This window comes from Eublepharis macularius, chromosome 5, assembly GCF_028583425.1.
Source record: "Eublepharis macularius isolate TG4126 chromosome 5, MPM_Emac_v1.0, whole genome shotgun sequence".
NCBI lineage: Eukaryota > Metazoa > Chordata > Lepidosauria > Squamata > Eublepharidae > Eublepharis > Eublepharis macularius.
In genome coordinates this window covers 67411328-67438784 of record NC_072794.1, presented here as the reverse complement: position 1 = coordinate 67438784, position 27457 = coordinate 67411328, and the positions used below count along the sequence as shown (strand labels likewise).

Sequence of the window (27457 nt, the reverse complement as noted above, 5' to 3'; positions counted from 1 at the left end):
GCCTTCCCAGTAGATAAACCAACCAACTGCTGACAAGGTTAAAATGGCAAGCCCTAATGCACTCAGGCAAACCTGATGGACATTATTTCCTATTCAAGTGGTTTTTCCTTTTGAGACAGGCATTTTGCACAAAGTAATCCTATCCTATCTGCCCATGAAGATGGATTGGCTTTGCTTCACAAGAAAAGAACACTTTTTGAATGGAAACAGGATCTGGGAAAATAGGAAGATGTAATATTCTGAAGGGGCAGCAGAGACCTGGTTTCACTGCCATTGTATGTGCTACGTACATGTATGGCATATTGCTTGACTGGTCATACCAAGAGAACAGTTACAGGCTTGAAGGAATGGGGAACAAAGCAGAGGAAAAATTGCTTCCCAGAAACATATGTGTAAAATGCTTACAGTAGATCATTTATCCTTTTGCCTAAAAATAGTTCACAGTTATTCTCAATAACTGTGGCTGCTTGGAGCAGTTCTTCAACACAAGCATGACAGCAAACACATGGAAAATTAACCCACATCTAAATGGATAAAATTCTGACCTGGATGGCCCAGGCTAGCCCAATCTCATCAGATCTTAGAAGCTAAGCAGGGTAGGCCCTGGTTAGTACTTGGCTCGGAGACACCAAGGAAGTCCAGAGTCACCACAGAGATACAGGCAATAGCAAGCCATCTCTATTCATCTCTTACCTTGAAAATCTTGAAGGGTCACCATAAGTCAGCTGTGACTTGACAGCATTTTACACACACTCACACTACATGCATAATGTTAGTTGCAATTTCTACCATCACAGGAACTATTCTCCAGCTAATCAAAGTAATGACTGCAGATTTATCTGTGCAACGCTCACATCACACTGACTTTTTTTGCTTTATATGTGCCCATTTTGTGTACATATGTACAGGATCTCATTTGTATTAAAACAAATTTGTAATGTGAGAATGGCTATAAAAATGCTCTTGTTTGTTCCGATACAAGTGACGGGAAGCCAGTCTTCCTATCCAATTTTCAATGTACATAACAAAAATAAAAATTGGGGGGCAAGTAGTTCAATTTTTTGCACTCTGAAACCTCATACCAGGATACAGCGAAACCAGTTTCAGTTATAAGGCATTTGTAGACAATGCCAATGCTGAGAACAGAACAGGAAGTCACAGATATAGCATGAAAATTAGGGGTGTGCAATTCGGGTTTCCGATTCGGGATAAATACCCAAATCGGACCCAATTTGGGATTTCCAAATCAGGCCCAGCATGCTGGTCCCAATTCAGAAATGCTGGCTCAAAGCTTCCCAAAGCGATTCGGGTCGCTTTGGGATTGCTCGTGGCTCCAGCTGACCAGCAAAGGAGGATCCTCCCACAGGCCAGCTGAAGTTTAAAGGGCCTTTCCCTGCACTCACAAGCAGCAGGGAAAGGGCCCTTCTGTGCTGAAGCTGAAGCCAGCTGAAGCAGGGGGGATCAGCAGGCCAACTGAAACACAGGAAGGGCCCTTTCCCTGCTGCTTGCAAGCAGCACAGGAAGGACCCTTTAAACTTCAGCTAGCCAGTGGGAGAGATCCCACCCCCAACAGACAGCTGAAGCATGGGAAGTCCCACCGCCACGTATTTCACCTGATGGGAGGGGGAGGAGGGAACCCCCTCCCTCTCCCATTTGGGTGAAATAAGTGGTGGGGCAGGATGTTTCAGTGTGCTCCAAATCTTCACAGAGCATACCAAAGCAGGGCAATAAGCGGTTTTCAAAGTGGCTTGCTGCTTTGGAAATCCCTTATTTATGATTCTTTTTCCCTCTCTGGAAATTCCAAAGCAGGAAAACCAAATCTTTCTGTCCCTGCACACCCCTAATGAAAATGATTGCTCTTACGTTGCAGTTATAAGATCTCAAGGACTGTTCATGTAGTATAATAGAAAAATTCATGGGCAAACTACAGAAATGCAAGTTACGATTCTTGTTCAGCAACTAAGCCCATTCACTGCATCATCCTATGTCATTTACTGATTTAAAGAGATCTTAATGAAAATAAAACGAGAAAAACCTTGAATACTGCTATGTAATATTTGGAGGACAGACTAGATACACATTTGATACACCTGTAAGAGTATGTCTCTGCACCTACAGGTAGAGAATAATTAGGCCATATAACATTATACTCTTGGCAGAAACAAGATAAGGGGAAGCCATGGACAGGTGGTATCAGCTGATCCTCAAAGACTGAATATCCATTTAAGTTACCAGGAAAAAAAAACTGTGGAAGTGATTATTCTATCAGAGCTTCCAATAATGCTTTGTTAACTGAGCTTTTAAATATTAGTTTTGGATCATTGTTTGTGATTTTAATGCATAATGTTTTCCTTTGTTGTTAGCTGCCCTGAGTCCATTCGCAGGGAGGGAGGGCTATAAATTTGATAAATAAATAAACAAGGTCTCATGATGGGATTGAAATAGAACAGAGTGTGATTAGATGAAGGGGCGTCATCTTAGTTGCCACAGCCTGTAGGAATTGAATCAGTGAAATGGACATAAACATTGTCATTTCAAAGTAAAATAGCCATCATACAGGATCACTTTCATTAGCAGCACCTTTCTGTATGACAGAATTATTTTGGTACTGTGATACAGCAGATATATGATGGAACCATCATCATATGGGGATCTGATAGGACAATTTCAGGGGGCCAATTCTGCCAGTTACGGAAGAGGCTTGCTAACAGCACATATTTTAGAATTTTGCAGGATGTGTTTGTTTAGTTCTCTATTGCCCCAACATCTCAATGATGTCAGTTAACAAGAACTTCTAACACAGAATGTTTCTGATGACTAATCTTTGGTTTGTCAGGGCTAACAAAAATCGCAGTTTCTTCATATTTGAAATCAGAAATGATTCTATGCCTAAGTGAACAAAAGAATGCTGCTGCTCTAACAACCAGGATACCAGGGGAATACACTCAGGTCCAATCATCTGGCTCACTCTGAGCACTGTTCAACTAATCTTTAGCAGTCTCTCCCCAGGTTGCCTCCTGCCATAAACAAAAACTCAAAACACAGGATGTGTGCATGTTCTACACCTAACAAGGAGAACCCTTGCTAGGTGACCATCTTATTACAAGCAGGAATCTACTTTAATGGGATTGGATTTATGTAATTTTCCCTTATATTCACAGCAGTCATATAAAAAAGCCTGGCATGTTGGCCGGTGCGCTAGTCAGGCAAAACAGCTTCCCAAAGGGGATCTTTTTATGGCTTAGGCAGGAAAATAATACTTCTAGGAGAAAAGAACTAGTCATAAAAGAGTATGTACATTTTATGATACTTTATCAGTGCATAAGCTTAACAAGCATAATCTCAAATAGCTAACAGGAGCCATTTTAGGAATCCAAAATATGAAAGCTATCCCTAATAGCCACCATCCCAGAAGGTGCTTCTTTAAGGTCTTGTAACTAGACTCACTGAACAGTGAAACAGACACTGACAGAGACCATCATCATAGGAAGAATGGCAATAAAGTACGAAATCTTGTAGGCACAGAAGGTAGAGGTTGTTCTTTTATACAATCTCATTCAAAAACAGTTACTACTCCACTCAGCTTTTGACTATTTAAGTCCATCTGGATCCCTTTCTGAAATCTCAGACATCAGAAGGAGAAATCTCTATTAATTCTGCTGTCCTTCTATCTCTTAGCTCTAACTCAGTTCACCAATATTACATTTAAAGACAGCATTTAATATAAAAGGGACTCCATCCCTCCCTTTCCAAGCACTGAGGCCTGGATTTTTAAAAGTGTCTCTGTATGATTATGAAATTTTCCTTTGGTAGGCTTTGCTGGTCTAGCTATTCTCTACCTAGATCTCATCATTAATGATTCATTACTGAAACTGATCCTCTTCATAGCCTTTTCCTAAAGCTGCTTCAGTTTTAGTAAATAAAGTGAATCATCAAATTTAAGTTTCTTTTCTGGTTTGCTCACCTTCCTCCTTTTCAAACTCATTTAGGGAAAATATATGCTCAAATTACAAGGAAAACAAAGCATTTTCATTACTCAAAGAGTTTCCCTGCTCTAAATTGATTTGGTTCCAAGCCAGCAATTCAGCTGGACACTGTGACATGATTTTTCAAAGTAAACATGCTAATCAAACACCTCTTGATCGATTGACTTTTTGGCAGTGAAATGCAGCACTGTTTCTCTCAGTCCACTTGCTTCTTCCTTCAGGCCTCACAAGACCTACTAAAAGCTTGCTCACCTTGATAGCCCTGAAACTTAAAAGTAAACCAGAAATCAAGCAAAAGGTTAGGTTCTCACAATTCTGAATTTATCTATTCCTTGGCCTATATTCTGTTGTCTAACACATGAGTCTTTGAATGAAAGCAATATATACACTGTGACACTGAGAGATCTCTGTCTTTTGGTGCTACACCTCTGAAGATGCAAGCCACAGCTGCTGGCGAAACGTCAGGAACTACAATGCCAAGACCACGGCTATACAGCCCGGAAAATCCACAACAACCATTGCTCTCCGGCCGTGAAAGCCTTCGACAAAAGCAATATATAGTTATAAAAAGCATTATTTGCTAAATGTAATTGACATATCAATGTAACAGTGATGTGAGGCTCCTCCCTCTCCAACTCTGCCCAACGCTCCTTGGCTATCCTGGGGGTTTCCTGGGGCGGCTCCCCCCAGGCCTCAGAATGAGCGAAGGAGGCATTTTCTCACCTTGTTACTTCTTTAGCCTTGGGTCTGTGGGCTCTCAGACTGCAAAGCCACACCCAGCTTCCTTCCTGGCCTATTCTTAGAGCCTCCCTTTTGTAGGCCTCTGCTCCCTCCTCTCTATCCCCATCTGCCAATCCCAGCCCTCCTCTCAGGAAGGTGGGGTTAGCTCCCTTTGGCTAGCTGCCTGCCTGTCTACCTGCCTGACACAGCAGCCACTGTGCCTGTGAGTATGCTGCTGGCTGGTATAGAGCAGAGGTTTTCAGCCACAGGGCACAAGGTAACTACAAGCCCCAGACCAATTTCCATGCTGCCCTGCTGTGTTCCTGCCTCCTGAGGCAGCCAGGGGGTTTGTGCTTTCCCTTTCTGCAGCCCCTGAAAGAGGTTTGCAAGTTCCAGTGGCAGGGGACCTTGCCCCAGCTTGGATGGCAGCCACAGCAAGTTCAGGCCAGACATTGCTCCTGGACAGAATTTGTCAGTCAACTTTCAACTCCTAAGAAATGCTTATTCAGTTTTGGTGGGAAAGCGCATTTATTTGACTAAGTCATTTCTGCACTATGAAAAAAGAGACTTCTAAAGATAGTTTTAATAATAATAATAATAATAATAATAATAATAATAATAATATGTAAGCCAAAACAGACCCCGCCCCCACGCAAAGGCTCACATGGCAGAGGCAAGGAAATTAACAATACAATACATCAAGTCAGAGAAATACCACTTTAAGAATTTTCTGAACACAGACGATGCTGCAACAGAATAACCATCCTCTGGAAGAGAATTCCAAAGAAGAGGATCGCAATAGAACAAAGGTATGTGAATGAGATGACAAGATGCGTACCTTAACAAAAAGAAATGTTGTTAATAAAAACAAAAAGAAGGAACATTTAGCTAATGAGGTGGTAAAGATGGTGCAAGTAGATGATGACATTTAAAACTAGAATTTTACAATTAATGTAGAAATTAATTACATCCACAAAACAAAAGATTGATGTGATAAAAGTGGAAAGATCAGAAATTATGGTTTAGTCATCATTCCAAACCCTGATTTGGCACTATGGGAACTTTTTTGGAGCCTTGAGCTTTAATTAGTTGTTTCTCTGTCAAGAGTTTTCTGTTGGATCCAAACCGGGAAACAATGTAAAGCCCTGTAAACCTGAAACAATTTATGGTCTGTAATCCTGGTTTACAGGGAAAGTACAAACTACAGGCTTTTTTAATGTAATCACCACTAAGCATAATACTGGAATGTTCATGTAAAGACTTCAGCTACAACACTGTAGAAATAGATCCACAATTTACTTCATAAAAGTTGCCACATATTAAATTAAACAACAGTATAATTCACTATCGCAGTAGTTTTAAGCAGTGGGCTATGATAAACAGAATTCTAAAAAAATACAAAACTTAAACAAAACCTGCCTTGTTGGGTTAATAAGAATATTTTATGTTCTTGTTGTTAAGGAAGACACTAAATTGCTTATTTACTAAAGTTCTGTTATTTTCATTCAAACTCAACATCCAAGGACTCTGATCCTTTGGCATTAAGGAGCCTATTCCACTGCCCTTGGCAGAATAGAGTTATTCCATACAGTGGATTAGAGTCTGTCATGATTTGGAAGGAAACAGGTTTTGTCCTATTTTGCAGGTATAGTCCCTGGTGAAACTGATTCTCCCACCTAAACTTGGGGTGCACGTGTCTGAATTTTAAATAAATAAAGAGACTAGAGCAAGAATCACTTGTAAGCACAGCAGCACTGACAACTACTATGCTGCTTGGTGCCTGTATGATGATGACTGGAAGCCAGAAACATCAAGAAGGGGGGGGGATAATATAGTGAAATACATCTTGCAGCCACCATCACAATGCCCGTCATTACAGAAAAACCTTTGTGAATGCATAATCAGAAATAAGGGGAATGATAAAAAAAAATAATTTCAGTGGCCTTAAAAATGTTTTCACTGTAAAATATTTAAAAGGATTTCTGTATTATTACCCTAATGTAATTTCTGCAGTGTTTTGAATACCATGTTGATACTGATGCTTTGTTTCAGATTTGTTTAAGATTTTTTACTTAGTTTTAATTTTCACATCCTAATCCTATTACACTGCTTATTGGATATCCCGTCCTATGGATTGCATTTACTTACACTGTGTAATCTGCCTTGAGTCTCAGTGAGAAAGATAGACTATAAATAACTACAATTATCTAAAAGAAAATTAGTAGATCTGAAACTTATTGAAAATTTTCTTTAATCAAAACAATTTATTATATCAGACTTGTAGCGGGAAATTTATATCAGAAGGTCACAGACACCATTAGGCTTCTAGGCTACCATGAAGGGGAGGGGAGGGAACAGAAAGGAATATAAAATTTTGAACCATACAGCAGACTTGACTTATGCAGAGTGCATTACAGTAGTCTAGTCTTAATGTGGAGAAAGTAGTATATAAATGAAGTAAATTCATAAATATAGATGAAGATGGGGACAGATAAAAGGTAAGTTGCTTAGTGGGTTTGAAGGAGAGAAAGACATGGAGAATGGTGAGCATATGGAGGTTGTCAGGAGGAGGAAAACAGGAAACAGAGTGGAGAAGGGGACACAGGAAAAAGTGGAATACCCTCTGTAAGTCCTTGCAGGTTCCCCACTATTCATCTGGGCCCAGCTCAGCTGGCACCATGCAACTGGGCCATAGGAGAGAGGCTGATGGAGGGGAGGGAAAGTGAAGACAAGGGAGCAGACAAAGGTGGGTGAGAAGGAGAGAAGGAAGGAGGAAAGGGGGTGAGGCTATGGGGGGGCAAGGAAGGGAAAGCAGACATGATGGAGGAGGGGGAAATGAGATGCCCCCACACAAGTCCCTGTGGGTCCCCACTTGTAATGAACTAATTCAGAGACCTCGGTTTCGTGTAGACATCCATACTTTTTAAAAAGTACAGTGTCATAAAAAAAGGTGATATGACTTTGCCTTAAGTAAAACACTGGTAAAGGAGCTTTCTTCCATTTAAAATTTGAAACCATAATCCAACATATAGTTAATTATTCAAGTTCAGTGAAAGCAATAAGCTTAATTGATCAGGGTCCAACAAGTACTTTTTGAAAGGAAGTCTGTAAGTGTAGAGGTTAGAGGATCAAACTAGGATCTACAATCAAATCTCCATTCTGCCATTAAGCTGCCTGGGTGATATTGGGCTAGTCACTGCCTCAGCCTTACTGAGTTGTGAGGATAAAATGGAGACAAGAGAATCACGTGTGCTGCCCTGAGCTCTTTGAAGCAAAGAAAATACAAGAACGCACTAGGCTAGACAGACAGAAATATTTGTTCCAGGAAATGGGGAACAGCATGAAACCATGTTTCTGATTCTGTTAAATGAAGTATTCTGTTGCAGAATGGTACAGAATAGCCAAAATGAACCTACCAGGGTTATATTACTTTTATTGTGTTGTAAAAATATTGCTGTGACATTTCATCTGGTCAACCATCTTAAAGGTTAATTCTGTTTCCTGTATCAGATATTCCTTTAGGTGAACTGTTCTGAGCTGTTCCTATTTACCTATTCCAAAACAGTCCTCAAACTGTTTCCCTGCTCACTCTCACTGTTAAGAACATATTGACTTACTGCCTGCTCTGCTGTTTAATTCATTTATGCTGAGAGTCAGGCATGAAGACAAGAATTTTAAATGTGACATTTGCAGGCTGCTGGGTCATTTGAAGCTCTGACAACACCAAGGGAGTTCCTGACGTACAAACTGGTCCTGGTTTCCAGTCTTCCATGTTCTGAACACATCAGATATTCTTCCTGGAGGTGCAGATTTCAGCCTAAAGTTTTAAATTTCCTTTGGGTTTAACATCTTGCAGTAAAGGCCTGTACACTTGAAAGTTTTAAAATAAAGTCTGTGTTTCCTTTAAGCTATAGCCAGCATTGCCTCCAGCAAGCAAACTCAACTGCATGAAGCTACTTTGATTGATAAAGATATTTGGAAACACAGTAATAATTAATACCCAGAGGATGGTCCAAACAACTTTTATGCTTGGTGGACTTCCATTTTTCCTGTTGATCTAAGCCTCATTCAAAGGCAGCTGCGACTGAAGGCCTCAGCTATAGATTATGGACCACTTAGACAACAGCAGCAGCATCTGGCTTGGCACAGCAGCAGTTAAACGTGCTCACAATTAGAATGAAATACCTACACATAAAATGCCACTTTTTGCTGCTATAACAACTGAGTTGTAAGAACAGAACTGCCCTAGTTGGGAACAGCACAGAATTCACAGAATCATATTGTTAGAAACTGTTTTTTTAGTCAGCTGTTCATAACAAAATTACTGGTTCAGCATTTTAATGATCACAGAGCAGCATTTGCTGTCATTTTACTCAGCAAGCAAGGAGAAAAGGAGAAAAAATGCAAATGGTAAAAGTTTTTAGAACAGATATGCACAGTTTCTAGCAAGTGTTCTCATTTCAGGTCAAAGCATGAAATACAGCAATGTAGCACATGCCACAATACATACAGAGCCCAACCTGCTAATTTAACAAACCACTCTAGAAAAGGCTGGGAGGAGCATAGACTTAATTCTATGCAAAGTCATATACATTAGTCCTCTCACCCTTCTTCAGCTATGCCCATCGATGTAAACCTGGAGACAAAGACTGGACAGCCCCATGTACACAACATATGCAGGGACACACAAACCAACACGCAAACAGTGAGCAAGCTCGGAGTGAGCATGCTGGTCTCATCCCTGTTCACCATTAAAAGGGCCAGCCCCAATGCTCTCTCATGTACATCTGCAGGAATATGAGCACAGGACCTACAAGCATATAAACAATAGGCACCATTCTATGTTTGGAAACATTATGAAAAACAGGGTTAACATACCTGTAACTTATGTTCATCGAGTTCTTCTGTGCTGACACACATGGGGACTGCGCAGGCGCAGGCCAGCCGCCGGAGAATTTTCTAGAGCTTCCATGGCTCCGAAGGGGCCGTTTGTCGCGCGCCTCAGCGACCGTTTTCCCGCCCAAACGGTCACGTGATCCTCCAGCGACCAACGGCCCCTTCCCTCAGTTCTCCCTTGCCGCCGCTTGACCAACACACTTCAGCCATAACACCTTAAAAACACCAATTTCCGTTACAGCCAACACAGTATTGTGCATTGGAGTTCACAGCGGGGTAGGAGGGAGGGTTGTGTGTCAGCACAGAAGAACTCGATGAACATAAGTTACAGGTATGTTAACCCTGTTTTCATCTTCGTTCTTCTGTGCCTCCACACATGGGAGTGTACCAAGCTTCACACAATAAGGAAGGCGGGGGTGAAGTCCAACACAATTTTATTAAGCAAACAAGATCAACAATAAATAGATATGCATATATACATCTATGTAAAAATACTGTGTAAGGACACATAAATACTCAATATTTACATATATACACACCCCCAGGTACATATATACACACTTTCACTCAAGGGTACCCAACAGGTACGTCAAGAAAGTCATACCAAAACTCCCTCAGGAAAAGAGGGAGTGTAAGACAGCCTTGGCCACAGATACATCCTGCTCCGCATTGACATCAACGGCGTAATGCCTGACAAAGGTGTCTGCAGAGGACCATGTGGCTGCTTTACAAATGTTAACCAGGGGCACCCCCCTGAGGAGTGCCGAAGAGGATGCTTGGGACCGCGTGGAGTGGGCTCTGACATGAAGCGGGCAAGCCACCCCTGCCAGGGAATAGGCCTTGCTAATGGCCGTCACAATCCACCTAGACAGGGTCTGTGAGGAAGCCCTGTTACCCTTGTCCTTGGCCCCAAAACATACAAACAGGTGAGGACTGGAGCGGAATCCCTTCGTCCTATCCAGGTAATAGGCTAGGGCCCTCTTCAAGTCTAGGGTATGGAGGGCCTTTTCCCCCTTAGAGGAGGGTTGAGGAAAGAATGCAGGCAGTGAGATATCCTGCGAGAGGTGGAAGGCGGACACCACCTTGGGCAGGAACTCAAGGCAGGGACGCAGGACCACCTTGTTGGGATGAAACACAAGAAAGGGAGGGTCAGACCGCAGTGCAGACAGTTCACTGACCCTTCTGGCCGACGTGACGGCCACCAAGAATGCTACCTTGTAGGATAGCATATCCAAGGGGCATGTAGCCATAGGTTCAAATGGAGGCAACATGAGATGTGAGAGCACCAAGGACAGTGACCACCGAGGCACTGGCGCAGACACAGGTGGGTAAAGATTGTACATGCCCTTAAGGAACTGGCGGGATTGTGGGTGAGAAAACACCGTAGCACCCTCAATTCGGGTGTGAGCAGCTGATATCGCTGCCAGGTGGACCTTGAGGGAGGAAACCTTCAAGCCCATACCACGCAAGTGGCACAAATACTCGAATACAACTCCCAAGGGACTGCTGTCAGGCACCACCCCTCTGGCAAGTGCCCAGAGCTCAAACCTGCGCCACTTGGCCGCATAAGCGCGCCTAGTGGATGGCCGACGAGCATTCAGGAGGACCCTCTGTACCTCGTCAGTAAAGCCTATCGGGGAGGAACGATCCGCCAAGCCGTTAGGTGCAGCTGCTTGGGATCGTGGTGGACTAGGCTCCCGTTTAGGAGAAGGTCTTGCCGAGGAGGCAGACTCACATACGTCCGTTTGGACATCCGCAGGAGCTTCGGGAACCAAACCTGCCGTGGCCAGAAGGGGGCCACTAGGATGCAGTCCGTCCCGTCCTCCTCTATCTTGCACAGGACCCTGGGAATCAAGGGGAACGGAGGAAACATGTAGTGCAAGCCCTGCGTCCACGTAAACTGGAAGGCATCCCCAATAGAGTGGGGGTCGCTCCCTGCCCTGGAACAGAACGTGTGGGCCTTGGTGGTCGCCGCAGTGGCGAACACATCTATCACTGGATGACCCCACATCTGGAAGATCGGCCCAACGTACTCTACGTTCAGTTCCCACTCGTGTTCCAGTAAAGGGACCCTGCTGAGGGCATCTGCCCGGGCATTGTCTGACCCAGCCACGTGTATAGCACGGAGCGACACGCCGTTCTTGATAGCCCACTGCCAAGTGAGTATGGCTTCCCGGCACAGGGCCATGGACACTGTGCCCCCCTGCTGATTCACGTAGTACATGGCAGTCGTGTTGTCCGTCTGCACCAAGACATGACGATTTCTCAGCAGTGCTGTAAGAGACACAAGTGCGAAACGAATGGCCCTTAGTTCAAGCACATTGATATGGAGGGTCTTTTCCCTGTCAGACCAGACATCTTGCACAGCCACATCACCACAGTAAGCACCCCATCCCATCAGAGAGGCATCAGTGGTAACCGTGATGTCATGGTGTTGATACCCAAAAGGGGTCCCTCTAAACAAGTTGTCATCAGACAGCCACCAGTCCAAGGAGGAGAGGATGACCCTCGGGATAGAGAATTTGAGGGACGGAGGGTGCAGTAGAGCATCGTACCTCCGCACAAACCAGTTCTGGAGAGGGCGCATACGCAGCCTAGCGAAAGGCACCACAGAGGTGGCCGCTGCCATATGCCCTAGTAAGCACTGGATAGCGCGCACAGACTGGAACCGGTTCCTTTTAAACATGGACACTAGACCCCTTAGGGACCGAGCCCTCTCCAAGGGGAGCAGGGCCTTACCCTCCACAGAGTCCAAAAGTGCACCAATGTAGGACACCTTGCAGTTGGGCACCAGTTTGGATTTCTCCAAGTTCACCAGGAGCCCCAGGCGTTGGCACGTGCTAAGTACCAAGCCAATGTCCTGCACCAGCCTAGACTCTGAGTCAGCCACGATGAGCCAGTCATCGAGGTACGGAAAGATAGTACAACCTTCTTCCCGTAGGAAGGAAACCACAGGGGCCACACATTTAGTGAACACTCGTGGGGCAGTGGACAGGCCAAAGGGGAGCACCTTATACCGGAAAACCCTTTGCCGGTAAACAAAGCTCAGGTATTTCCTGTGCTCCTTCCGTATGCCCACGTGAAAGTATGCGTCTTTTAAGTCAAGAACCGCAAACCAATCCCCCTGTTTCAGCAAGGCGATCACAGCCGCCAACGTTACCATTTTGAATTTGGTCACCTTGAGGAAGGCATTAAGGCCCCTCAGATCTAAGATGGGACGTAAGCCCCCATCCTTCTTAGGGACCAGGAAGAACCTAGAGAAGAAACCCTTTACAGAGTCGTCATAGGGCAATTCTTCCACAGCACCCTTGGCCAAGAGCGACACGATCTCCGCATCCAGCTCGGCCATAGTGTTATTGACAGCTGTCAGGGGTGAACTGCATCTAGGCAGCTCAACAAACTCCAGCCCGTACCCCAGTTCAACAATAGTTAAGACCCATGAGTCAGATGTTATTGACTCCCACTCAGAGAGGAGTGGACTAAGTCTGTCCGAAAAGTTCAGGGATACGGCTGGCGTGACCTGTCAGTACTGCCTCCCGGCGCCCTGCTGTTCTTTCTGCAGGGCCGGTTGCTGTGCCTGACGAGGTTTGAAGGGCCGACGCCTCCTCTGCTGTTGTGCGGGAGGGTAGGGCCGCTGCTGGTAGGCAGGATACTGATGATAGCCCGGCCGCTGCTGTTGGTATCTGCCCTGGTAGTGGTAAGGGCCGGACCGGGGAGCGTACCGTGACCTGGAGGAGGGCTTGTCCGCTGGAGCCAGACCCAAGGACCGCGCCGTCTGCCTGTCCTCTTTTTTCTTTTTCAGGGTCTCGTCGGTCGATTTGGAGAACAGCGAGTCCCCTTCAAAGGGCATGCTCTCCACCCTGGAACGCACCTCCTGGGACAGGGCCGTAGACCGCAACCAGGAGTGGCGCCTGAGGACCACCGCCGACGCCATCCCTCTAGCAGCAGTGTCAGCAGCGTGGCTCCCAGCGTTCATCTGCTGCTTAGACAGCCTCACAGCCTCCGTCTGTAGCAGGGACACCACAGCCTTCTGCTCAGGAGGGAGGTCCCGGGTATAGGATGCCAACTTCTCCCAGAGGTACAGCTGGTACCCTGCCATGATGGTCTGGTAGTTGGCAATCCTCAGACCCAGCGAAGCGACGATGTATTGGCGCCTGCCCATGGCATCAAGCTTCTTGCCCTCTTTATCGGCAGGCACCGAGGAGTGACCCGATCGTCGGGGGTTGAACTCCTCTGTGACCAAGGAGGAAGGTGGAGGGTGTTTCACCAACGCCGGCCAGGTGCCCTGCTTGATCTTGTAAAGCTGCTCGATGCGCTTGGACGTTGGAGGTTGATCACAGGGCACCTGCCACACCTTCTCCACAATCTCCTCAATACCCTCGAGCATGGGGAAGCCTACGTACGCCGGATTATCTCCATAGATACGTTTGAGGAGCTTGTCCTTGGTCTGGGGAAGTGCCGAAGAGATGTCCATCTCGAGAGCCTTGGCCATCCTTGCCATCTGATCGGCGTAGATGCGGAGGTCCTCGAATGGCGAGTCCGCAGATGGCACTAGCTCCTCAGCCGGCGATGGTTCGGACCAGGACTCCGACTGGTAGCCGCCAAAGCTCTCGACATCCTCCTCATCGGAACCGAGCTGGGATTCCGGAACCTGGAGCGGAGGGGGAGCCCACGCCGACCTCGACGTCGAAGGCCTCGGTTCCGACACGGAGAAGCCCGCAGGTGCCCCCTCCCATTGGCAACGGTATGGCGAGGGGAGGTAGGAAGCTTGCCGATGCCGGGACGCAGTGGACCGGACTGATCGGACACTGTCCCCGGAACCATGCCGCTCACGACCGACCAGAGGTGGAGACGGACGGACAGGCGACGGACGGCTCCGACGAGGAGATGGGCTCGGTTCCAGCCTCGGCGACCGAAGGGCAAGCGATGGTCGGCTCCGACGGTGCGGGCTCGGCTCCGGCCCCGACGAGAATTCCGCGGGCACCGTCTCGAAGGCCATCGGATCCGGCACCTGCACGGAGATGTCCTCTGGCTCCGGGGAGCCCAGATGAGGGGAAGGCGTGTGAGGAAGCACGATGACCTCCTCCTGAGGATCGGGACGCGGCGACCGATGGTGCTTGGTCTTTTTCTTCTTCTTCGGTGGTTCCGAAGAAGAACTCGGAACCGACGCGCTCCTCGCCTTCGAAGGGGACCTCGGCTTCGACCTCTTAGGCTTCGTCGGAACCGATCCGGCCGTCGGTTCCGACCGGGGACTCGGTGCCAGGATCCTCGGTTCCGAAGCTGGTCTCGGATCCGACCTGGTAGATGAAGCGCTACGGGGCGGCCGCACCGGTCCCTGCGCTGGAGAGGCCGCTCTCGACGCCGAGGTACTCGGGGGACGCGGTTTCGACCCCGACCTCGCGGAGGCCACTGAGCCAGCTCTGGAATGCCGTTCGGCAGAGGGGCTTGGGCCGGCCTTGGAGGAGGGCAACGGAGCGCCTCCGGACATGACCTTCTGCCACAGGGAGGAATTCAATCGGGCCTTGCGCTCCTGCCGGGCCTTGCTGGTGAAGCCCTGGCAAATTTTACAGGCCGTCACATTATGGGTCTCTCCCAAACAGAACAGGCACAGTTCATGGCCATCGGTTTTGGCCATTTTCGTGTGGCATTGGAGGCAATGCTTGAAGAGAGCCTTTGAGGCCATCTTCAGGGGCACGCGAAAGGAAGGTCAAAAACAGTCCGAGTCAAATTACCGAGTCCACAACAATGTCCAAAACGAGATCCGAAGAATAGTCGAGGTCACGAAGTCCGAAGTCAAAAGCCAAGCAATCAGTCAGAATAAAGCACGAAGCACAAAAAAGCACAGAGCAACGAAGCTCACGTTCTCTCCAAGCGGCGGCAAGAAGAGAACTGAGGGAAGGGGCCGTTGGTCGCTGGAGGATCACGTGACCGTTTGGGCGGGAAAACGGTCGCTGAGGCGCGCGACAAACGGCCCCTTCGGAGCCATGGAAGCTCTAGAAAATTCTCCGGCGGCTGGCCTGCGCCTGCGCAGTCCCCATGTGTGGAGGCACAGAAGAACGAAGATGAACAATGCTTCTGATCACAGGAATAGAGCAAATGCATATAAAGTTAGCATGGATGTGTCCACATTTTGGCAATGTACGTTGGAGACTGTATGAGTGAAAGTGAAGATCAACACTTCCCTTCCTGCCTATACACATTGGCTTTTCTCTGAATATGTTGTACATAGAGAACCTGTATCATCTCTTTGCTGCAGGAATTGATAAGGCATTTAACAAACAACAGAGCTGTATTCTGGCCATCATATTCATTCTTGTGACCATGAGAAATAATCTTTCCTTTGTTATGCTCATATTACATTCAAGAATATTTTATTTAATTCATTTACAATCCACCTTCCTCACTGAGACTCGAGATGGCTATAAAACTACTGATACAAAATGCTAAGAAAACAATTTTATTTCAAAGATGAAAGCCCTTACCTATTCTTGAGTTAATATGAAAAAGAAGGAAAAAAATGGCATACCTGGTGTATTATTTGTGCTACTGGAAGTTGTTCTGTATATTTTAATGGCTCTGTTGCTACTTCATCTACTCGAAGTCTGAAAAAGAAAATAATTTTAAGTATTTTAAACATACATCTGGCACCATTATCAGCAGAACACTTCTAAGGCAGCTCCCAACAGGTTTAAAAATACTTAAAACATCATGGATTCCACAGAACAGATCCAAGAAAGTCAATTGAATAAAAATGTTTTAAAATAATCAATTTGGAGCCAAGAGAGATCAGTAAAAGCCAAAAAGCAGGAATCAATAAAACCACAAGGGAGCAATAAAACCAACTGAGAATAGATTTGTTTTTTTTAACTGTCTCTTTAAAAGGGAAGTCGAGTGAAAATAGACACAGAGAAACAAGGTAAGAAAAAAGAAACAAAGGAAAAGCTAATTGGGGGGATGTTTTGACACAAGGCTTAATCTCAATCAGTTTGGGTCCAGGTAAAATGATGAGGGAAGAAGTAACACAGTGGACCTGGTACCTTACAGTCATTTCAGCTGATAGGGCAGCATGCATTGACTGAAGTTGATGGGCAGGTCTATAAGGAAATAGCTAGTCCTTAAAATATCCTAGTCCTACACCATTTAGGACTTTAAAGAAACCAGCACTTTCAAATTTTCCAGAAATGAAAACTGGCAGCCAGTATAGAAACCAGTGACACATTCTCTGTAATTTGCATCAGTAAGCAACCTTGCAGCTGCATTCAGAATTACCTGAAGCTTCTGAACAGTCTATAGAGGCATATACACAGCTATACAGTAACCTAACCTGGATGTGATCACAGCATGGATGACTGTGATAAAGTCAAGCTTTTCAAATAAAGGCTATAATTGGAAAACTAACAAGAATTGGATAAAGGCAGTTTGTGCCACACAGCAGATTTCCAACACTATCTGAAGGGCAATATCTAATATCATCCCAAACTTATGAATCTTTTCTTTAGGAATCTATCCAAAGTACATCAACCTCTTATTTCTTGGCCAGCAATTATAATTAGTAGCAGAAGTGTGACACATCAAGTTCCAAATTCACCTTATGTGGTGGACATGTAAGAGAGCGCAAAAATATTGGATAAAGATACATCAAGAGATGTGGAAGATTTTCAAGTGCAGGTTTCAGCTAAATCCAAAAAACATGCTATTAAACATTCTACCAAATAATGTTACAAAAGAACAGGGAGACCTCTTTCGTTACATGGTGACAGCAACAAGAGTGCTATATGTAGCGAAATAGAAAACAGACAAGTGCTCTGATGTATAAGATAGATGAATATGCATCAATGGCCAAATTAACTACTTATGTACATAATAGACCAATAGCTGAATTTTGGAAAAAAGGATTTATTTGACTATTAAGGCTAATATTAAGATAAATTAAGGTAACTCAATACAAGATAAGATGATAAAACACAGGGAAATGATTAACTAAAATAGTTGATATTAAAGTTTGGGTATAAGTAACCAAGGAGAGGGAAGGAGAGCTAATACACAATTAAGTTGTGTTGTTATATATATTGATTCTATCTTTTTATTAGTTTAATTTAATTTCAAATGTAGTGCTTGTATAAGTTTTTTACACTTTCTATTGTTATATCTTTTCTTTTTAAATAAAATTTCTCTATAAAAAAAAGTTCCAAATTCACCTTAGCTGCTTCCTGTTATCTTTCTTATTGCCAAATGGCATATTAATTGGATTAAATGCCTTATCCAACTTTCACAATAGAGTATTCCATATTTTGGAATGTTTTATATTCATCATAGTAGCTTTTTTGAGTCCCAGATACAAATCTGTAAAGGTCATAGCCTCCTAAGCTGTACAGGTACTTCTGGGAGGAAAGGAGAGAGAAAGAGGTCAGGAAGGCTCTAACTGCATTTCATTCGATTTCTTTTTTTAAAAAAAAAACCTGCCTTAAAATGTCAAGGTTGTATTTTGTGTGCTAGAACACACTTGAAAACTACTTTCTTTAGTTCACAGAAATAAAAATCTAAATACATCTGTGTAATGACAAATGCTTTTTACCCACTGATAGTGTTAGCAAATGTTGAGAGGAGAACAAGGGTATTTGAGATGCATAGCAAGTACAACAGCAGAGGACATAAGAAATGCATGGCCAGTAAACATGCTGGATTTGAAATATTCCCAAGTACTGAATTCTTATTTATCTACTGAACTGCTGAAGCACCCAAAATCAAAGTGTAAACTTCTCTATAGAATTTCACCAATGGCCAGCTCAAAGAGTAGGTAGAGAATAATTCAATTCCATTGCTTCCTGATCTGGGACTTACATTTAAGAATTCTAAACTGTGGACATGTTTGAATATGGCAAACTCTCTGATATAAAAACAGACAAGACCACAGGAGACATTTCTATGTCAACGCAACAGCAATTTTCCAGGAGACGAATTGGACTAACATTAAGAAGGATGAAACCAAAGAAAACAAAGGAAAGAAATTTACATTTCTAATAATTTCAAATGTGGGACATTTCTTAGTTCAGCCATGAACCTCTATTATGTTCATGAATTTGGGCAGTGTTTTCATTTTTCCTGATGTACAATTTGGAATTTGCTTGTTTTCTCCAAAAGAAAACACTGAAGTGTTCTCTCTTCAGGCCAGTTATGGATTTTAAATGCACAAACCAATCAGGATAGAGGAATTACAGTAATCAGAGTAATATGACTAACCACTGTTTGATTTCAGGGTAATAACCTCTGTGATTATAGAAATTCTTGTACCGTGATTGGTTGCTAACCATTATTAGCCTACCAGGGCAACAAGATCCACATTTCACACAGTTATTAAGAAACAACAGTTGAGTGATTATGTAAATCAGGTGCTCAAAAGCAGAGTGCAGGGAATTTCAACAGCTGGGAGAGGGAGAGAGAAAAAGGGTAACTGTACAGCATTATGAACTATTTTTAGTCACAGTCACTTAATCAAAATGGTAAGTTTTGTTTTGGTTTTGCCTTTTTATTAAACCATGTCAATTGTCTGTTATTTTTACAACAAAATCATTGGCTAAATTATAGTATAGAATTATCCACACTGAAAAGCAGCTCTAAATGTTAACAATATTCCTGACAACCTTAAAGATCCATGAATAAAATTATCACGTGAATTAGGTGTTTACTCACTGATCTCAGAAGACTTCTGGGTATGCCAACCATAGCAAATAGCCAGTGTGTTATAATGGTTATAACTGAACAAATATAATGCTGAACTAACACTGGGTAGACCTGGGCTGTAATCTCTGCTTGCCATGAAACCCACTGTGTGTCCTTGGGCCAGTAATTCTACCTCAGCCTAACCTTCGTCACAGGGTTGTTGTAAGGATCAACTGTAGAGGGGGAGAATCATGCCCTGAACTCCTTGAAGGAAAACTGTGATGAAAATACTCTAAATATATAATAAATAAAATATGGTAAAGGTGTAATGAAGAGCACAAGATTATCCAAGTTGTGGGGTAATTATCCTTGTGGGGTCCACAAGGAATTGTAGAGGCTGGGAGGTAAACAATTTAGAAATTTCTCTCCACACACACACATGATGATAGTCTACACTCTCAGGTATGAGTAGGCCAATTTCTACATCACAGATCTTCTGCCCTAAACTGAATTTGAACTGCTGTCATCATTCTGTGGCTCCTGAAGCTTGCTTGGTTCTCATTAAGACCAGTTTAAGTGTTAGTCCTCTCTTCAGACTAATTTAAAAGACATATTTTTCTGCATATCTGGAGACTTCTGAATATGAACCTTGTATTATGAAGGAATAACCAGTTAGGTATTAGATATTGTGTTGGATTTAATTAAGGATTTAAAAAAAATCAGCAGAACTGGAGTGCAAGTTTAAACACTATTCTCCAATGTCTTACTTTCTTGAGAACACAGCATGACATGTTGTAGGAGACAACAGAAATCAAAAGTCTGATGGCTGTTGTGGGTTTTCCGGGCTGTATTGCCGTGGTCTTGGCATTGTACCAAGATTGTACCAATGTACCATTGTACCAAGATTGTACCAATGCCATTGTACCAATGCCAAGACCATGGCAATACAGCCCGGAAAACCCACAACAGCCATCGTTCTCCGGCCGTGAAAGCCTTCGACAATCAAAAGTCTGATTGACAAGATCATTTTCTTCCTGTAGCATGACCTGTTGGCAGTTATTTCATGCAAGAGTTTTGTAAGTGGATTCCTCTCTGTTGAATGGTTTCAGGATATGCCCTCCAGTGCTGAGCAAGCAGAAAATAAGGAGGAAAAGCAATTCCTAAAAAACAAGCTGTTTCAGTAATAAGGCATCACTACAAGAAGCGTAATCATCCTGTACTTGGACTACTGAATTCCAACACCTTTTGCTGCACACAGCACAAAGACACAAAACACATACAACTATCAGTCTAGAGAGCCCCTCAGTAAGATTCTGAATGGCTCACTATGAGCAATGGCCAGCTCAGTAAATGGCTTTACCCAGATCCGCTCCCTCTGCATGGCAACAAACAAAAGTTCATTTGTCCACCTGGCATGCATGTTTCCCCTTCAGTGCCACCGGCAAGAACTGAGTGTATAATGTTTGAATAAGGCATGTCCATATCAAATACAAGGTAATCAAGCTGACAGCATGGCATGGTCAACTCCCTGAGTTTATGTGGGATACTGACCACAAGAAATGAGCCTACACAGAATTAATTTTGCATACGTATACCTTATTCAAACATTATATCCAACAGAAATTATTTCCTTAAAATGATATTAGTACTATATGCAATTAGCATTTAGTTCTGCTGTAAAGAAATTATTTTGGTTTGTTTGTTGTGTCAATTTCTTATTAATGGATTCCTGAACTATAAACCTAGCTTGCCCTTACTCCAGTCAGTCACAAATAGGAATCACAGAAACAAACTTCACATATATATCTCGGATGAGGCATCAGCTGAAAGTCTCATTCAAGTGTGAAAATAGTATTTTTGTGAGAAAGAGACAAGTCCACATGAAAGCAATCTATGCTCCTGATTTGGCACTCTCAGCACATATATGGGAAAATGGCTAATATGCTTAGATACTTTCTCCCTCTATAGTACCTGCAAGCCAAAAGTAAAAGCCCAGCAATACAGGCTGCTCAGCCTATGGTCCACAATCATACCCAGATTTCCTGAAAGTGTACATACAATAGAGAGCAGTCACAAACAGTGCCACCTATCCCTCTGAAGTAAAGGTGGATGCACTCTTAAACTGGCAAGCAGTCCTCAGTACTGGTGTTCAAACTGCCTTTCTTTTGGAACAGCAAGGCAGCTCTTACAAGGCCATTTTATTTACTAGAACACTCAATGGGTTTAAGCCTTTTCTTGGGTTTTAACTGGTTTTTAAATTGAATTATATTGTTGTAATTATGAATTGTAAGCCACATTGAGCCACAGTGATAGAAGTGAGGCATATATATTTCAATCAGTAAATAAATTTCATTGGCTTAATTAGGATTTCACTACCTAGATGCCTCCATCCACCCCAATCCTGTTAATCTCTTTTAAAACTGGAAAAACATTATTCTCTCCTTTCCAGTGAACTTCAGTACTGGTTCATGTAATAGGAAGCATTTCCTGTCCATGTAGATACAGAAGCAGTCCCCAACAAAGATAAAACTTTTCTCTGCACAGAATGAATTTTCAGTATACCTATATCTGAGAAGACCACAAGCCAATTCGATGTCAATTATCCAAAGCACCTGAGACATATGACCCTTTCTTTAAAGCAACATTTTTACTCACTGCACTTACAGAAAAATAATAACTAGATTCTCAGATAATGCCTGTGTGATCTTTAAAAGGCCTCTACAAACCACTGGAAGAAAAAAAAAGGTTATATCTCATTCTGAAAATTGCAATTGCTGCAGTTGCCTTACCACATAAAATTGCTATAAACTGAAATGTAATGGGGGGAAATCTTTTTTTCAATTTATGTTGCACAATTACTAACGTTCAGGATACAGCCAATGTTCCCATCCTCCTGAAACATTGTCAGTCACTTTCCCCTACTGGCAATATGCAGTTAATATATATTGTCAGTAAGGGGAAAGTGACTGACAGTGCTTCAGGAAGATGTAAACATTGGCTGTACCCCGAATGATGGTATAATATATTCAGTAAAGACATGGATTTTTACAGGAAACTATGTCAGAAGCAAGATTTTATTTTAAAGTATTAAATTAGCCTGATATCTCTACTTCATTATTTTGTTCTTATGCAACATTCCTAAAAACCTAATAAGATAATTTACTTCCATGAGCTCAGCAGGTAGCCTTGGGTAAGCCACTCCTCTCGGCCCCAGCTCCCCAGCTGTACTGTGGGGATAATACTATTGACTTTGTTCACTGGTCTGAGAGGGGCACTAATCTGTCTAGAAAAGCGGTATATACGTGCAGTTATTATTATTTGTTGCTGATGTCACTATGGCACTTCAAGATTCAACTCAGTAGTGACAATGGGCAGCTCTAGGAATCACCAGAACTCTATGATAAAACTCTATGGTTTTACTATACAGTTTCCGGCAATTCCTAGACCTACTCATTGTCACTTCTGGGTTGGACCTCAAAGTGATGCACCAGCACAAAGGCCTACAAGTTTTTGTATTTTTCTCCAGTCATTATGAAGATAAGGTAGATACACTCAAAATGAATATTGTACTTCAAATTTATATGTTATACGTGCAATCCCTTTACATACACTTTGTAGATATATTCATAAAATTAATACTTCATTTCAGAAATTTATATGGGGTTAAACACCACCCAATATTTCTTTAAAGAGGATGCAACTTTCAATTAATGGCGGAGGATTTGGACTTCTGGACCTCAGGTATATTTGTTAGCGTGTACAAATTACTGGGATCCCTCCCCTCAATTTGAATATCCATTTGGGGCTCTGTTGGAGGCCTCTTTTTTGGAACCACTTTTTAAGCAGAATGCATTAAAGTCTACTTATGTTTAAATAAATTTTGTTCCTCATACAATTTCTGCAGCTAGAGAAGTATGGCACATAATATCATGATATTATCAATCTGACCCATTTTCACATACTAAACTAACATTATGGTCAAATTCAGATTTAAAAATTGGGAAGAAATTTTTCTTATGGAAGGCTTGGCCAGATAAAGGAATTTTTACTTTAGATCAATTGATAGTTAATGATGAGTTCTTGTCATTTTTCCAACTGAGGTGTAAATTTGATTTTCCAACTTCTGCCAAATGGCAGTATTTACATTTGCAACATTTGTTGGTGACCAAATGTGTTCTGGAACCTTTGAGTGCTTCAGAATCTCTCCCTCTTTTGAAGTTTCTTACTGAATCAATACAGAAAGCAAAATCTACAATATTTGTAAATAAATATTTGAGGTTGGTTAATAAATCTCATCGTAGAGATGAATGGAATAATGATCTGGAGCATCCAATTTTGCTAAAGCAATGGGATAAGGCCTTAAGCCACATATTTGTTGCTACTATGGATCTTAAGTTGCAACTTATTCAGAAAATAATTAAGTTTAGGGTATATTGGACACCATGGCATCTTTTTAATAAAGGTTTAAGCACAGAGTTTAACTGTTGGTGGTGTAATTTACAAAATGCATCTTTTAAGTATATGCTTTGGTCATGTTGTTTAGTCATTTGGCCCTTTTGAGAGGAAGTTATTAGTCATATTAATTTTCTGTTTGAAAACTTATTTTTGAGGATGTTAATGTAGTGTTAAACTACTTGCCTGTCTCTTGGAATCTAACCAATGGTCAACAGAAATGGATCCTCCATGCCTTACAGTTACTAAAATACTTATACTTCAACACTGGAAAGACAAAAGTCCACCTCTTGTAAATCACTGGATTGAAGACCTTATAAACTCATCAACATTTGAACATATCACAAATAGAAGGTAACTACATGGACTTATTTTTAGATATTGGAAATCTTTTATAGATACCTTATGTACAGATTTGCCAATAGTGTTTTTATAACCAGCACTGTTTTTCTTTCTCTTTTTTCTCTCCTGTTTGCTTTTTATGTTTTTGCACAAATAATTTTTTTTTTTTTAAAAAGGCTTGTGTGTTTTTTACCTTTATTTTTCTCCTGCCACTGCTTGGAACAGCAGTGGCCAACAGAAAAAAATCTCTGGAGATTGCCTACCATAAGAGGGCACATTGTAAGCCTACTTGTTAGTCTCCTAACACAAACTTGTGCAACACTGTTTTGCACTGATTGACGTGAAATTCAGCTATACATTCTAATACATCAGAAATTTCTGTCAGAGGAGCATCTGTAGTTTAAATAGTGAAGCTGCATAAAAGGGTGGGGGGAAGCTAATCTTGAAAGAAACTCCACAACTGATGTGATCTTAGTGTTTTTGAAAATCCTCTGGAGGGTCATTTTGTGCACAGAAAGTGCTTGCTATCACCAAGAGACCTATTACAAGTTTATGAAATGTGAGAAAATCCAGAGACTAGATGTAATTCCTCAGAAGGCAGCACAGTTCATTTGGGCAACTGAAGCCTGGTTTTAATTATTCAGGATAACCTCTGCACAATATATCAGTAATCATTCTGTATAACATTAAAATTAATGCTCCTTTATTTACAATATTTGCTGAACAATACAGTCTTAATGAAGTTTTAGTATAGAAGCTCTCATCAGTGTTCTGTAATACAGATTTAGCCTACGGGGGGTTATTTTAATAAGGACTACAATTTATTTTTAAACCAATATAGACTGCCACTCCCTTTCTCAAACACATCATCATTTCAACTGCATGAAAGCCAGACTCCAGGGTAAAAATCTATATATAAACAATTTATCTAAATTAAGAAGCACAAACTAGTCAGTACTGCAAAGGACCAACAAAGCTGTAAAGGACTACGGACAGCTATCAGGCAAGAATTTCAGGATAGGAAATTCCTTCTTTACCTTATAATAGGTGATCATCAGCATATAGGCAGTGTCCCACGTTCTAGGCACATTACTGTTGAAATTAGAACTACTAACCAATTAAAAGATTCTCAGTTGCTTAGTTGTCTTATTTTAAACAGATTAATTCAATGACAGTGTATGGCTTTGACATGACCTCCAAGGCCTTTCCCAGGTTTAAACAGAATTTCACAGGAGTAACAATGGTCTGGAAAAATTTACAAAGGGATGAATTTTTGAACTTTTAATATACATATATTTGAAACAGATTACTGAAGTTAACTGGCATCTTTACAGTCCCATGGATAGATTTATTACCGTCATTATTTATAGTTTGGCATTACAAACACTTCTCTACACTCCTTAGTTCCATCTTTCTTTTGATATCTGGTTAAATGTGAGAAGTTTACTGTGAAATTGTTCCACTGTGGACCCATTTTTGTAAGTAACTGTGATTCAGGCACAGGGGAAGCTATTATGTTCAATGAAAAACACAGGCAAATGATTTCAGCCCTCTATAGCTTCTGTGGGACAAGAAACATTTATAATATTGAGAGTCACTTGATTCAATAACAACAGAGATAAATCAAAAAAAGCTAAACATGTGAATGTGCTTCCTTATCTAGTTGACATTCAAGTCAAATGATTTCTATCCAAGCTACATTCAATTTAAAACCAATTTCACAGATCTTTGATTAATGACAAAGAGCAGGAAAGAGAGCTAGGACAGTCATCCCAACATAAACATTGAGGAATGAATCTGATGTCCATTAGGTCTCCTCCTTCCTTAAGATAATGCATGTATAAAAGCTAATTATAGAGGTCTACAGATGGTATATACAAGAGCCACCCACACCATGGAGAAGTCTTTGTGCATACTGACAATGTTGCCAAAAGGTAACTGTTTATAGAAGCTCTTTCGTATAGAAATGGAAGCAAAACTTGACAGAGCTTTAATTCACCTCATTATAAATGGTCATTCTGTAGCAATCAACCAGAAAAGAACAGCAACAAATATCTGCTACTAAATCCAAAAGCACCTCTATCATTATACTGTGTCATAGGCTTACTTAGACTCTTGTTACAGATTTAAGACTGCCAAGTCACCAACATGCTCAGGGATCTTCCAGATTTAATTTGGAGTTCCCTATGGTTTATGTTGTGTACCCAAAGTATTTTTGTTAACTGCAATTCGCTTCAGTCATGCACTTGGGAGAACGTGATAGCCTCTACCAACCCACAAAGGAAGGGTTGTGTAATGATACTGCCAGGCTCTCTTAGAGCCTGAATGATTAACACAACCTATCGTGTTGCAAGACATGAGAGCTGAAAACCAACCCTGGTAGGAAATCCTGGCCAAGGCGTTAGACATATTAACATTGTGAAAGACTATGAACCAGGGAGGAGGCTTGATTAGAACCCACAATGTCCTCATTCCACAGGTGGAAGCACTGTATACAAAAATGAAGCACTAGGGAGGTGCAAAAAGGTGACAAAGGGTTACACCCAGTGTTCCCGCTGTGAGCACGTGAGCAATTGCTCACAGGTTCTGATTCCTCCGCTCACAGATTCTCAGCTGTAGCTCACAGGTATTAACTCTCAGGTGGTCCCGCCCTCCCACTCAGCCAGTGCCAGCTGGCGGGTCCAATAGGGATGGAGCAGGGATGGAGCCTTGTCCCACTTCTCTCCTTCCTTCCTGGCTGTGGCTGGCTTAGCCCTCAGGGCGGAGCCAGAGAGCAACTCCAGTTGCCACCAACTCTCTAGCTGGGGAACAGAGCAGAGCTGAGCGATGGGGCCCAGCCTGACCCCACCGGGATCCCCTCAGCCCCAGAGAGCAGAGGAGAAGAGATGGCACCTCAGCCACTGCCATAGTGAAGGTGTTGTTTAACTTGGCCTTGGTGCAATAGGAGGCCGGAAATAAGAAAGACAAAGAAGGGAAGGAGGGCTGGGCCAGGTGCTCATCATGCCTGATGTTCTTGCTTATTATGGAGCAGAGGTCCATCAGTGGCTATTAGCCACAGGAGATAGATGGTATTCTCTTTGTGGGGAGGTGGTGCTCTGTTGTCTTGGTGCTGGAAGGAAGGCAGTGGGAGGGCTTCTGGTGTCCTGGCCTCACTGACAGTCCTTTAGATGGCACTGGATTTCTAGCCACTGTGTGTGACAGAATGTTGGACTGGATGGGCCACTGGCCTGATCCAACATGGCTTTGCTTATGCTTAGGAGAAGACCACTGCGGTGCTGAAGGAGGTTGGTTGGACTTTACCGTTGATGAGGCCTCCTTTTCAAGGGTTCTTCCAAAGTGGCTTTTACAGCCTGAAATGCAGACTCAGCCAAGAACTGAATCTGGCTGCCCTGTCTCGGCAA

The 27457-nt window shown here is 42.8% G+C and overlaps 1 protein-coding gene across 1 annotated transcript in view; it reads right to left on the bottom strand.

The window, feature by feature from the left end:
• The window catches only part of PIGK (phosphatidylinositol glycan anchor biosynthesis class K), a 193475-nt gene that overhangs the window by 44715 nt on the left and 121303 nt on the right, over positions 1–27457 (bottom strand). The window contains exon 10 of the mRNA XM_054980074.1: positions 16129–16204. Within this exon, the coding sequence (XP_054836049.1) occupies positions 16129–16204 (76 nt within the window). The remainder of the gene's footprint in view (positions 1–16128; positions 16205–27457) is intronic.